Source organism: Branchiostoma belcheri, unplaced genomic scaffold, assembly GCF_001625305.1.
Source record: "Branchiostoma belcheri isolate BF01 breed outbred unplaced genomic scaffold, Haploidv18h27 scaffold139, whole genome shotgun sequence".
Classification (NCBI taxonomy): Eukaryota; Metazoa; Chordata; class Leptocardii; order Amphioxiformes; family Branchiostomatidae; genus Branchiostoma; species Branchiostoma belcheri.
The window spans coordinates 289,524-303,596 of NW_017802813.1; the positions used below are offsets into that span (position 1 = coordinate 289,524).

General features: G+C 43.2%; 1 protein-coding gene across 4 annotated transcripts in view; it reads right to left on the reverse strand.

Moving 5' to 3' along the window:
- Positions 1-14,073, reverse strand: part of LOC109464461 (collagen alpha-5(IV) chain-like) — a 40,622-nt gene that overhangs the window by 8,639 nt on the left and 17,910 nt on the right. For 2 of the 4 annotated variants that reach the window (XM_019761449.1, XM_019761448.1), the window contains exons 4-29: positions 11,606-11,650; positions 11,414-11,458; positions 11,196-11,258; positions 10,849-10,902; positions 10,655-10,723; positions 10,495-10,530; positions 10,296-10,358; positions 10,019-10,174; positions 9,721-9,756; positions 9,422-9,481; positions 7,348-7,428; positions 6,522-6,566; positions 6,009-6,116; positions 5,425-5,635; positions 4,954-5,130; positions 4,627-4,755; positions 4,117-4,295; positions 3,582-3,782; positions 3,171-3,339; positions 2,743-2,853; positions 2,279-2,490; positions 1,793-1,946; positions 1,518-1,631; positions 1,093-1,260; positions 681-770; positions 257-418 (exon numbers count right to left, since the gene is read on the reverse strand). In XM_019761449.1, the coding sequence (XP_019617008.1) occupies positions 257-418; positions 681-770; positions 1,093-1,260; positions 1,518-1,631; positions 1,793-1,946; positions 2,279-2,490; positions 2,743-2,853; positions 3,171-3,339; positions 3,582-3,782; positions 4,117-4,295; positions 4,627-4,755; positions 4,954-5,130; positions 5,425-5,635; positions 6,009-6,116; positions 6,522-6,566; positions 7,348-7,428; positions 9,422-9,481; positions 9,721-9,756; positions 10,019-10,174; positions 10,296-10,358; positions 10,495-10,530; positions 10,655-10,723; positions 10,849-10,902; positions 11,196-11,258; positions 11,414-11,458; positions 11,606-11,650 (2,938 nt within the window). The remainder of the gene's footprint in view (positions 1-256; positions 419-680; positions 771-1,092; positions 1,261-1,517; positions 1,632-1,792; positions 1,947-2,278; positions 2,491-2,742; positions 2,854-3,170; positions 3,340-3,581; positions 3,783-4,116; positions 4,296-4,626; positions 4,756-4,953; positions 5,131-5,424; positions 5,636-6,008; positions 6,117-6,521; positions 6,567-7,347; positions 7,429-9,421; positions 9,482-9,720; positions 9,757-10,018; positions 10,175-10,295; positions 10,359-10,494; positions 10,531-10,654; positions 10,724-10,848; positions 10,903-11,195; positions 11,259-11,413; positions 11,459-11,605; positions 11,651-14,073) is intronic. The other 2 variants (XM_019761450.1, XM_019761451.1) reach the window with 2 other exon arrangements.

Below are 14,073 nucleotides of genomic sequence, written 5' to 3' on the forward strand. Positions count from 1 at the left end.
TATTGTTGTTGTATTATTGTATGATACACAGAATGTTCTACAATATATGATTGTTTGATTACATCATTATAAACAGGCCTAGCAATTCAGCCTTCAACTGGCGAGTCACTCATGTTGTTGTTGATACAAGTAAAATTTATTGTTGTGAAGTTTCAGATTTGATGTACATGTAGAAGTAGAGCTTACAATTTTGACAAGACGGGACCAACAGTAGAATTCTGAGCTGCTGCACACACGTGTAAGTCCTAGCCCTTACCTGGGAATCCAGGGTCTCCCTTAGGTCCCATCAGTCCAGCAGGTGGCATCGGTCCAGGGGGTCCCATAGGTCCAGGGCCACCAGGGAATCCAGCCTCTCCCTTCTGTCCAGGGAAACCAGGGCCTCCAGGCAGACCAGGTCCGCCAGGGATACCAGGTTCACCTTAAAACAACAAGAAGCAGCTTTTTAGCATCTCAACGTTTAACTGGATAGTCATGGTAAAACATTTAACGCCATCAACATCTTCAGATGGTGATCTCATGATATTCTAATTAACAATGTACCATAATGATAGAGAAGCTCAGATAAATTTTCCTTTAACTGTATATGGTTACAAAGGGTACTGTACAGGCTACTGTACAGGCTACTACAAAAGATAGTTCCTCTTTGCATCCTGTAGAATTAAAATGTGTTATCTGCTTACCCTTAGGTCCACCAAATCCGGGGGATCCAGGGGGTCCCATAGGTCCAGGTCCACCAGGCAGACCCATTACACCCATCTCTCCCTTTGGTCCTGTAACAAAAAGCACAATTTATATCTACCAATCACACACACACACACACACACACACACACACACACACACACACACACACACACACACACAATGGGAATTCAAATTTCTTTCACTATATTAAAAAAATCTTTTTTCAATCATGACTAACAGAATACTTGTTTTAAGGCATGGAAAACCTGAAAAAAAATGCGACTGACTAACAGAAATAGAATTCTGTGTAGCAGGGACTTATTCTATCCCCATGTAACTATCTCACACTATCACTACAAATGTAGGTTGCTGCAATGCTGGCCCTAAGTAAAAGGGATGTGTAATGTACCAGGGAAACCAGGGCCTCCGTCCAGACCACGTGGTCCAGGCAGTCCAGGTGGACCGGGCAGGCCAGAGTCACCGGGAGCTCCATCGCGGCCAGGGTCACCCTTCGCTCCGACGCCGCCGAATCCGGGAAGACCAGGCTCTCCCTTCTGTCCAGGGAATCCACCGCCACCTGAAATAACAGAAACTTGTTAGAATCTTGTTTATGTGTTTCCAACTTGACGAGTAAAATTCTCTTTTAAAACTTCATTAGAACTAGATGTGCTGGTGTATTAGCCGAAGGGCGGTTATACCAGCTATACTGATACAGATAGACGTAAGGATTTTAAGGGCTAAAACACTGTTGTGGGCAGTTATATAGACTATAGCGATACACGTAAGGATTTCAAGGGCTATAACACTGTTGGCTAAAACACTTGTTTTTCTTACCAGGGGGTCCGGGAGGTCCAGGGGGTCCTTGAGGTCCAGGGAAGCCTCCAGAGCCACGTCCAGGCTCACCCTTAGGGCCAGGGAAGCCGTCCAAACCAGGGTTACCAGGCATGCCTGAGAACAAAAAGAAGAAACATGAGAATGAGAATGTTGTCTCCTGACCTGGTAAATGTTCTAATAAAAAAGGTAAAAAGCAGTTAAAACATGCTAGAACAAAGCCGAATTATTTGATGCAGAGGTGGTCATGGAAAATATCACGTTGAACTTGGACTTACCAGGAGGTCCGGGTGGTCCAGGGTTTCCGGCCGGTCCGAGTCCGCCAGGTCCACCAGGGAAACCGGCATCTCCCTTAGGTCCAGGGAATCCGTTGCCTCCAGGGGGACCAGGGGGTCCGGGAAGTCCACCGCCGCCGCTGAAGCCAGGCTCACCCTGTCGACACAAACAAGGGACCAAGTATTACACCAAATAGAAGAGTTTTCATACTGTATCATTTAGTCCCTAGAGACGTGTCTTCCCCAGAGTTATGTTTGCCCACATTTATCTAGTACAGATTTCTTTTTACATAATTTTCACACCCTTTGGATACAAACACGAAATCAAGTGTCATGTTAAATACAAGAGCTTCCATACTGTATAATTTAGTCATGACATGTTTCTTCTGACAGTCTTTCCCCCTAAAGTAATATTTTCCCACATTTCCGTAATTTTCACACTCTTTATCTCCCCAAAGAAGTACAGAAGAAAGGTGAACCATTACAAACCTTCTGTCCAGGGAAACCAGGGCCGCCTGGCTGGCCAGGGCCGCCGGGAAAACCAGGCTCTCCTTTCGGGCCGGGGAATCCAGGTACTCCAGCCTCTCCCTTAGCACCAGGCAGACCCTGCCCACCAGGACCAGTACCTCCGGGAAGACCAGGCTCACCCTTCTGTCCAGGGAAGCCATTACCACCGGGGGAGCCGGGACCACCAGGGCCACCTGTGGGTACACAACAACAACAACAACAACAACAACTTCATATACAGAACAATGTATGGGGTCTTTAACAGCAATTCTAGCATAGGAAATGCATCTACTTTACACTTTCGAGAGTACACAATGAAACTGCATACTGGGTTCTTGTGTACCATCCTTAATTTACTGTATCGGGATTACCATATCGTACAAAGCTGACACTGCTGATTTTGACAAAATTCTGATAGTTGACACAAGGAAGACTCCATCTCTTACCAGGAAGTCCAGGGGGGCCGTTCAGACCAGGGGGACCGGGTGGGCCAGGCAGACCAATAGGACCAGGTGGGCCTACCGTAGATGCACCGAAGGCAGGCTCTCCCTTAGCGCCTGGAAGAGGGACACAACAGAAAAAAAAGGTTTTTAATACAGTCTGTAAGACATCTTGCACATATCTTTGCTGTTCTTACTGCAGGGCGTAGTTTATCACTCTTGGAATCCCAACACAATGTAGACAATCTGCACATAACTGATTAATGTGAACTAGCCCCTGCGTTGGGAGTTGATCGCACTCTTGACAATGCGGAGACAGCCTGTCGAAGTCCATAATGCTACTACAGGTACTGTCTAGCATCCTGCATCAACCTCACCCCGTTACTGAAGGCAAAACAACTTTTAACAGAGAAGGAAGTCTGGAATGTCCTTACCTGGGAAGCCAGGAGTACCAGGGGATCCAGGGAAACCGGGGTCACCTTTGGCACCTGGGGCACCAACCCCACCGCCTAGCGCTATACCGGGTGGTCCCATTGGGCCGGGTCCACCAGGGTTACCAGGGGCGCCGGGTCCTCCGTCAAAACCAGGGTTACCAGGTTCACCCTAACAAACCACAACAGTTCATTTAGTTCAGCTACATTCTGTAAAAAACTGCACAATTTGGGCAGCATTTACACTATGAACAGAAATGTCACACAATGAAAACAAGAAAGGTTGCATGCAGTCACTTATTGACAAGAGCAATTTCAACACGAAAAGTCCAATGCCCATATTGGCAGGTTAAAAATGCAAGGATTGTTGCTTGTCCCTAGAAGGTTTAATTACATCGTGGTCATGACACACACCTTAGCTCCAGGGAAGCCAGGAGTTCCAGGTGGTCCAACCAGTCCACCAATAGCATCACGGCCAGGCTGACCAGGGGAGCCAGGAATACCAGGGTCACCCTTGGGTCCGGGGAAACCAGGAGTTCCCGCTACGGCAGGAACGAAGCCAGGTTCACCCTTCACACCAGGGAAGCCAGGGGCGCCAGGACGACCAGCAGGGCCCTAGTAACAAACAAACAAACATCAAACAAACAAAAAAAACATCACAACAGGCAACATTCTTGAGATATGAACATGGACACACTTACACTAGCAACATTATGTAATAGTTTTGAAAATGACACATGGCCATTTCAAATTCTTAAAATTAATGAGATGCCTCATGTAGCTTGATTTGGGGCTTTGCATACACCTTAAGAATGAAATGATGACCAAAATGTGCAATATCAGACAGATATTCACATCCAAGAAATTTAAGGCTGGCAAACTGTTATAGCATTGGATCCTGCAACATTGCATGCAGGGTATGCTGTTAACCCATGGGAGTGTCACCCACCGGTGGTCCATCCAATCCTCTTCCTCCAGGGAATCCGGGTTCACCCTTGGCACCAGGGAAGCCAGGAGTGCCAGGCTGTCCTCCTCCTACAGTCGGGCCGGGTGGGCCAGGGAAGCCACGGTCTCCTTTGGGTCCGGGGAAGCCAGGTGGGCAGCCGCCGCATGGTTCTCCCTTTGGACCTGTGGTGTAATTGTAGCTTTTGTTAGGGGACAAAAATTGTATCATTTCTGATGACTTGAGAGTCAACAGATAGAGTATCTGCAGCTACATGCAAGTCCTAAAAAATAGGATTCATGTGACGTAACGGTAGAGCGTTCGACTCAGAACCAAGAGGTCATGGGTTTGAATCCTGCTAAGTCGACAACTTTATGCACTTGTGAAAGACGTAATACACGACTAATCTAACTTTGCTCAGGTTAAAATGAGTATGCCAAAAGGATCATTATCATCATCGTGGGTATTAAAGGAAAACCAAACCAAAAAGTAACACCTGAGGGAAAGAAAGCTTACCAGGGAATCCAGGTGTTCCAGCTCCTCCGGGGAGACCAGGACCGCCGGGGCGGCCGGGTTCACCAGGGGGACCCATGGGGCCCTGTGGTCCAACTCCTCCAATAGCCTGACCAGGGGCACCAGGCAGACCTGAAAAGGGAAGAAAACATCTTTAAAATTCTCAACAATTCACAACAATATCTCTGCAATCACAACTGGCAACAGCAAGGAGAAAGTATGTCAAGAAAAAGGTCAAATTCAGCACATGAACAGCACTATATCTTCGAACTCACCACAACTGACTTGAGAATGCTTTCAACACAATTACCACGCAGATAGATGACTCACCGGGTGCACCAGGGTTTCCTCTCTCTCCCTTAGCGCCGGGGAATCCAGGACCGCCAGGGCGTCCAGGTGGACCTACACCGCCACCCATAGTCGCTCCGGGCGCACCAGGTTCTCCCTTAGCGCCGGGGAATCCGGGGCCACCAGGGGGACCCATGGGTCCGTCACGTCCAGGGGCACCTGTTGTTATACACAAGTACATCTTTTAATACTCAACTCACACACCCAAACCAGTGGCTCTGACCACTAGAAAGCTGCAAACTACAGAGTTTAGGAAAACAGGCCGGTTTTATGTCTGTGTACTGCTGTTCTAAAGAGTCATGTTGCATCACTTTTTTCAAATCTTGCAGCATTGTGACATGTTTCCACAACTGTTTAAATGTTCCTGGTGGAGAATAAAGTGAAAACAGCAAGTACGTCCAATGTATCCAGACTTCCAGTATTAGCAGCATAAACAGTGTGATGAGATTGTACCTGGGTTTCCAGGGGGGCCAGGGAAGGATGCACCACCAGTTGCAGGGCGGCCAGGCGGGCCAGGAGTACCAGCGGGTCCGGGGTAACCCTTGGGGCCGCCGAAGCCGGGGAGACCAGGCTCTCCCTTCTGTCCAGGGAATCCAGCACCACCAGGGTTGCCTGGCGCACCCTGAGGTCCAGGAACAGGCCTGCCACCAACTGAAGCCGTACCCTACAAGATGGGAGATACAGACATTTGTTACTTCCTACATGTACATGTACAGACTGTGTAAATAATAAGAAGTACAATATCAGGAATGTTTATCAGACATTGTTGTCTTGCAAACCAACCTCAAAATATATGTTACTACATTTCCATTGTTATGTTGGCTTAAGGAGAAAGAGACATACAAAGTCATCTACTTACAGGTGATCCACAATATCAGAAATGCTTCCCAGACAATGTACAAATCTAATTGGTAAATGACTCCCCTCTTCTCCCTTTTCCTCTCTAGCGACTTTTACTTGAACCAACCTCAAAATATATACAACATCACAAGTAAATTGGCTACAGGAGGGTGAGATATTCAAAGTCGTCTAGTTACAGGTGCTCCAGGTGCTCCAGCCCGTCCAGGCACGCCAGGTTCTCCCTTCTGTCCAACAAAACCAGGGCCGCCAGATCCACCAGGCGCACCAGGGTCACCTTTTTGTCCCTAAGAGGAGAATATTATACTTGTCTTAGAAGAACAGCAGGACTTGCAACTTAAGGTTCACAATATGAAAAACAACATTAACAACAATCCACCTAGACCACACAACAGAGACAATATCGGTAGCTGAATCACAGACATCTAAATACAAAGCATGCACTGAAGCAGCAGGCAGATGTTTTTTAAACAAAAATTCCATTTTAAAATTGCATCAAAACAAATACATGTACTAGAGGCTTTTCGTGAGAAACCTTAATACAACTGGCCAATATTTATGTCCATCTAATGTAAGTGTAAACCAGTTATCCTCAAGGGAAAGAGGAAGCAAGTGAATAACGTTTTAACAACACAACTCCACACCACACCTACTGTGAGAGGTGCCTAAAGACAGGGACTGGTGCTACTTACGTTGAAGCCAAAAGGTCCAGGGGGTCCAGTTTGGCCAGGCAGACCCTGTGAGTGAACGAGGACAGACACCGTGAACGTGAACATTTCACATCAACACATCTACCCTTTACTCACATTAAAGCCAAAAGGTCCTGGCGGCCCATCCTTGCCAGGCTTACCCTGTAGGTAAATAGTTAGATCAGGCACCCATGCATTCATGCATTATATGAGCAAGAAAAATTGTTCAACATCCCTGTACATATCAAAATGTAACATCATTTTATCATTTTGTACATGGTGCTGAGACAGGTTGTTGTGTTAAAATACAAATATGTATGTAACACCCATTATGTTTGCATTCTCACTTAACTAGTCACATGGAGAATAACCAAAAAGTTAGAGAACATCAAATGCATATCATTTGGACACAGTATATTCAGAAGGAAAAGAAAAAAAGTCATGCCACTTAGTCAGTATTAGTCCACTCCTGTAATTGAAAAAGGAGTAGTCATCTAGCTTTCCAGGGCAGAACTATAGTGCATGTTTCACAAATACAAATGTACATGAATGACATACTCAGTTTCCTTAACGAAGAAGTTACAACATTCATATTACCTATTAGTGAAAAATTCAATTGTTTTTAATGTTGCAAAGAATGGTTGTTATTCAAGGGAATAACTCAGGGAACACTAACAAATCTTGCCAATGAGTTAATATCAGCCACCAAGAAAAGTTCAAAGGCCTCAAAGATAATGCCATTAAGTGTAAAACTGATTTTGTCCATGCTAATTACTATTCATGAGCAAGATCACAATGAACTCCAGGAACAGACAAGCTCGGTACTTACAGGTGGTCCGGGGATGCCTGGTTCTCCCTTCTGGCCCATACCGCCGACAGCTCCAGGTAGGGGCGCTGGTCCTGATATTGTCTACAGTTCCAGAATAAACCATTGTTTACACGAGGACAACAACATACAGTAGTTAACTTACAGGACTTCCCGGGCGGCCAGGTTCACCTTTTTGCCCTCTTTGCCCCTGGGGTGTCGGGTAGCCAGGACAGCCCACTGGACAGCCATAAGGGCAACCAACAGATGGACAGCCGCCTCCTGACTGTATGCAGGAGAATCAAACATCAAGTGCAACCTGTCATGCAACAATGCCTCCAGGACAATCGGGGTACAATTTGGGGACTACAGCTAAGTCATAGTACCTCTGTCAGTAACTTTGTATATGAGGTTAAAACATAATGTCAATTGAGTTGAGTTTGTTGTCATAGTACTTCTGTCAGTAACTTTGTTACAAATCCAAGATATGAGGTTAAAACATGTCAATTGAGTTGAGTTTGTTAAATGCTGGTAAATTAAGTCGGGACTGTGCGGTGTATGGCCTTTAATTCTGTGATGGGCTGTGGTCTTGTGATTGGTGCTTTCACAATTGAACAAGTATGCAGAGGAACTAGTCTGAAAACAGGAGGTATGTCTTATGGACCTTTCTTCAGATTGTGGCCATTGTGGATTTCAGCATTTGTCAAAAACCAAACAAAGTTTCACAAATCTTGTTTCCTTCCAAAATCCAAAATCAATAAGGAGTTTTGATGAAGATGCAATGTCCAAAACATCAGGTGTGGAAACAATATAATAATAACCATGCCTGGCTTACGATTGATATACATGTAATTACAGTTCATTTAGAACCACTTGTCAGAAGATATGCACAGTGTGTAGTCGTGTGTAACATGTTGGATGTCAGAATCATTGTCACAACAACAAACGTTAGCAGGGCCAACACAGTTACGAACAAAAAGCCAGCAATAGCCTGATCATTTGCCTTTCACAAAGCTTGCCAACTTTTACGAGCATATAACACAGTCTGAATGGTAGACAATGACAGGCACGACAATGACACGTGACAGTTTTACACATGTAAATGATTAATGATGGCCATTGTTAGATGATCAGATGATCTCTATGATAAAAAATGTACTTGACAGATGGAAATGCCAGATGTGACAGAAACAAGGTTTAACTTTGTACGAATTATGGTCCTCTACACCATTTAGCTTCTTATGTAACACCAGGAAACATTTGTGAAATGAAAACTCTCAATTTCTTACTTGGGTGAAAACATTAATGTGATAAGTTTTAGTACATGAAAAATTTTGTACAAACTAAATAAATATCTTAAAAAAAAACTAGATCAAGCTCTTTCAATTTTGACAAATTGTTAACAAGCAAACATGGCTCAAATCATGATCAGCCAGGATATTTTCTTAGTGAAATCTTTCAGGAATGTTTAAGTATTTCTTTTAAACAAATAAATCTTTTGTTTTAGGACCCCTGCTTCAATTAAACTTCTACCAGGAAGGAAATTCCATCTTTTGGAGAGGGGTACATGAGGGGAGGCATTGTGTAATAATTAATGATGACAGCTGGTTGCAGTTGATGTTGGATGCTTGCCCGGGAGCCGTATACATAAGCCACTACAAGCTAGGACAAAGCCATGCACTGGCGCCAGCAGGACACTTCTCTGCGCTAGAAAACTGGAAAAAGCAGACATCAAGCAAACATAAAGCTCAGACAGTCATGTGCGTTTGGGTATTTCATTCCTAATACTACTTGACAAATATCTGTATCTGTTTAACACATCAGCTAAATCATTGTAATATCTGACACAGGTATGTTACAAACAACAAACCTGACATGTTATGTCTCACAATCACATAAATGGACAGCAATGTTTTCAACCTTTTCTCTTACCTTCCTTAAAAAGATAGTTGCCTTGGCTACCTTTGATCAAGTGTGCATTTTAAAACTTAAGAGTTAGAGACAGTTCAGTAGCTTTGTCACATCTGTATTTTGTACCATGTCTTACAAGTCAAACAACAGGACGTTTAGTGTCAATTGTGATGATGTATGCACTTACGGCACCAGGGGGTCCGGGCAGGCCTGGCTCTCCCTTCTGGCCTTGGAAACCAATGGGTCCCTGAAAACACACAACATTGTTACAATTATGTCACATGCTAATTATTTACCTGCGTACAAGATTTCAATAGATTGACAGGAGAAACAAGAAACATTCATTCCCAATGTTGAAAAAGTACAAGGTGATCATGAATGAAAAATATTCTATGGTCCTTTACTGTGGCATTTTGTAGTCATCTTTTGGTAAAAACACGTAACAAAGTTGCATTGTCATGAAATATGTAGAATACAAATACTTACTGCTGCTCCTGGTTCACCCTTTTGTCCTTGTGAGGGCTGAAATGGTTTTTGGGAAAAAGAACAGAAAAAGAAAGTTACCAACTAAGCTTTAAGAAATACCATTCACAGTCTATACCATTTTGCTTCAGCATTTGTAAGCCTGTTAAGATAGAAATCATAAATCTAAAAGTCTCTGCATAACCAGTACCTAGTATGTATACAGTACATAGTATGTAGATTTTTCATGGTTGTCTTGTACCTTTGAAAAAAGACTACAGACTAGAGCCATTTGTGTAAACTAAAATGCAATAAAACTTACGAAGATTTGTCCGGGGAGTCCGACTTGCTCTCCTAGAATGCCAGGGGGTCCAGGTGGGCCGGGTAGACCACTCTCTCCCTTCGCTCCCTTTGGTCCTTGGAAGCCCAAGCCCATGTCACCCTTCTCTCCTTGGAAGCCTCTAGGTCCAGGGAAACCCTAGAAAAAAAAAAAAAAAAAGAAACGAAATGCAACTCAGTTTCTAATTCATGCTGCTTGAGAATGGTACTTAACTTCTTAATGACCAAAAAAGGCATAAGAAAATTGAAATTTGGTTCACCTTTTGGCCTTGAACTCCAGAATCTCCTTGTGGTCCAGGAAGTCCGTTAAGTCCAGGTGGGCCCTGCGATAATAAAGAACATTTCATTTCAGGTCTCTCTGTAACCATCATAATCAAATAAGTACCACCAAGTACAGGTACTAGAGGAATTTGAAGAGCCATGTTGAGGGAAATTCATATGAAGTTGACAAGTACTTACAGGTAGTCCGTTTCTGCCGACATCGCCTCTGTCTCCCTAAAAGCACAAAAAGTTTACTTGGTTTATGCTCAATTCTATCGTCATACACATGAATTTTGAAAGAAACGAAGTCGTATTTCCTTTAAGTGAACAAAATGGATCTGAAGCTGACGTAACATACCTTGATCCCTTCTCCAGCACCACCAGATTCACCTGGCTCACCCTTTGGTCCGTCAAGTCCAGGCAAACCCTGCAGACAAGGAAGGCAAGTATGTTTTAAAGCAAACGTCTCCGCCCCTGAGGTGTTGTCAAAATTCAGTAAGAATCAAAGAGAAGAAACTGAGAAGCATGAAGATTATTTCTTTAAATTCTTACCGGATCACCAGATCTTCCTGCAGGGCCTGGTGTGCCTCTGGGTCCAAAATCTCCCTGTAAGAAACAAGAGACACTTTAACAGGCTGCTTAAGGTTCACATAATGCTAAACGCAAGTGTCAAGTGAGTATCGATGTTCAAGAGTTGAATCAGGGGTTTTTTCATCATATCAATTTTGTTACACATAACAAAACATCCTCTGAAAAGCTCTTTCCTGCATTGAGTGGCAAATTTTGCTGATAGGCTAACCTTAGTTTAATGACATATCTTTCTACATCTTTACATGCTGATTGTTTGAAGAAAAGTACATTTAAAGAGACTAATGTACAGTACTTGTTATGTTACATACTTTTGTTCCATTGCAGCCATCCAGTCCAGGGGGACCCATGGGTCCTTCCAATCCTGGCAGACCCTGAAAGTAGGAAAAATTAAATTAGGATACAAACACTACATGTACGTAGTAATAGTAACCTTTACACAAGAATGCACTTACTAGCAAGACTGCATACAATACATTACAATAGACATGTAAAATTTCTATCAAAGCTAAATACAAAACACACTTACTGGAATTCCTGGGACACCAGCAAAGCCTGGAATACCTTGTGCACCCTTCGTAAGGAAAAATAAAATTAACTTCAGTCATCAACATCAATCTCAAGCATTTCAAGCAGTGATGCAATCCATAATGCATTTGTATTAGGCAAAAAGCTTTAACAATAGTCAAAATGTCAGAACAAAGCTAAAACATGGACTCACCCTGATGCCCTTTGGTCCCATAGAGCCCTGATTTCCTCTTCCTCCCTGGATAAAATAAAAAACAAACATTTTCAGTTTTCAAGAATTACCTTCACACTCAGAGAGACTAGCATTAATTTCAAAATATTTTGCTTATACATATATTCCTCAATGTATCTGTATGATACTTTGCGGCAAAGCTATTTCTGCTGGGAGGTAGTAATTTTCTTGTCAGTCAGTAGGTGTACAGCAAAATCATTAGGCCCGCTTTAGACTGGTGATCATAATGGCACTACTTCACTACCGGTGACAGTTGTCTTTAGACACATGGGTAGAAGCGCAGGGGGCCGCCCGTGGCCCGGGATATTGCACGTCAAAACGGCGGGGAAGAGCTGTTTATCTTCGTCTTGCCACAGCTCATGTTTTCAATGTTTGCTACCCACGTTTTCCAGCATACGAGACACCGTGTACTCGCCCAACAAAGAGGGAGGATGAGGCACATGCACAGGGCCAGGCAATAACCCGGCTTCTTCCCCACGCTGGTCGGGTGCTCCAGACCCTTCACTGGCCTTCTGCCATCCCATACGGAAATACAAATTCGACATTCAAAAAGGGATAGATATGTGGCACTCAGTGAAGTAAAAAATGGCACAGCAGAGCAGAAAGTTGTACAAGTTATGGGCTTGCCATCAGCGAAGTCTTTGCACACGAGGAGCCATCACGGCCCCCTGGATGAAGGGTAGTGGGACCGGCAGGTGTGGACATATCATTTTGTGAAAAAAAATATCACATGGCCCCTTTTATCTCTTTAGACCAGTAATGGTTGAACATGCGACAGCTTTTTACCCATCACCAGTCTAAGTAAAGCGGGCCTTAGCTGGCTACATTTACAATCTTTGGCAGCAAGAACGTAACAAGTTACACTATCTAGAGTATAGACAGCCAAAATAAGCAAAGTTTAATCCAGAAGTCTTTCCATGCCACATGTTACTGGTGGTTAGGAGTCAAAACAGGATTTTTCCTGGCTGTTTTTGATTAGCTAAGCTTTTCAGGAAATTGTGTTGGTAAATTAGCAATGCGGAGAGTTATATCAGTAACTAACATCAATTATGAATAGAAGATTTCTACTTGCATAAGCCTGAAGCTAAAGAAGTAGTACATATGTTATTGAGTTACTCTCCTGAGAACTGTCCTGATTAAAAATCATTCCAAACACATGTGATTATGCAGTGACCATTTGGAAAGAGTTAAACAAATTGGTTTGATTGGGATAGCCAATTATTATGAGGTTTCTTAGAACAGCTTTAAGTCTACCAAGAAGACAACATGAAGCACCTTTGCTCCTAAATATTTCAGTTCCACAAATCAAATGTCTCTTTATGTACATTGTACAAATCTTTGTGTTTGGTAGGAAGTTTATCATTATGTGCAATAATTCTAATATATACCAAAAATGAGATTATCCCTTGACTTATATACAAGACAGTCTGTTTTAAGGCTTCCTCTAGTAGTAGGGTTAGGCAAAACACATATGGTACTTTCTGCGATGTACAGAAGTAGGGTTAGTCAGCCAGGGGAAACAGTCCTGTCCTCCATGTCAGGAGGCTGCCTTTGGCTAGTTAGGCAAAAGTGTTCTCATCTTCCAGTTAATACATGGTTTCAATCATACAACTGACTATACAATTACATACTGAGTAAGATCACTCGAGATCTGTATTGTCTTTCTAACACATTGCCTTCTCTTGAGAGCTTTCTTTTGTGAAAAGTGACTGCACTGCCTTGTGAATGTCTGCAAGACAGTGGCAATTCATTTGGGGGGTATAATATTAATAATCTGCATATTCTACTTACAAGTTACAGTATCTTCTCCTTAAATAGAAAGGGAGGGTGTTGTGGGCTTGCATTTGTGCCAAGGTGTGTAATTTTATTACAATGGTTCCAGTCTCAAGTAGATGGCTAGTTAGAAGGTGTGCATTCTGATGTCCAGAGTAAGTTGACATGCAGTCTTCTTATCGTGTCAACTGCTTGACCTTACATACAAATTTGGTGTTAGTTCATTACACCAGATTTCAGAGTAACATTTCGGCTTGACAAGGGGGTTCAACATTTGACCCCAACATGAGGTTGAGGCAACTTGATACAACAAAAAGAGAAAATACTGAAAAAGGTTTTCTTCATGTTGCATTGCATGTACAAGTAGCTGGTGACTAAATTGACAAGTATGTAACTTTTACTTTTGAGTACACAGAAAGACCACTTTTGTTCATGTTGTGGTCTGTAATTGCACTGAAAGGTGTACCCTCAGTTCTGCCTGCAACCATAACCCAGGTTGCCACATCACCAGTTCCCAACAATCCTTTGGCCACAGGAAATAGGAAACATATGTCTGAGAGATATGCTGTGAATTCTATTGGAGATAAGACCTACCCAGTCTGAGAAACTTGGGTAGTGTTCAATTAGGCCGAAATCCGAAACTTTGGGCTAAAAAG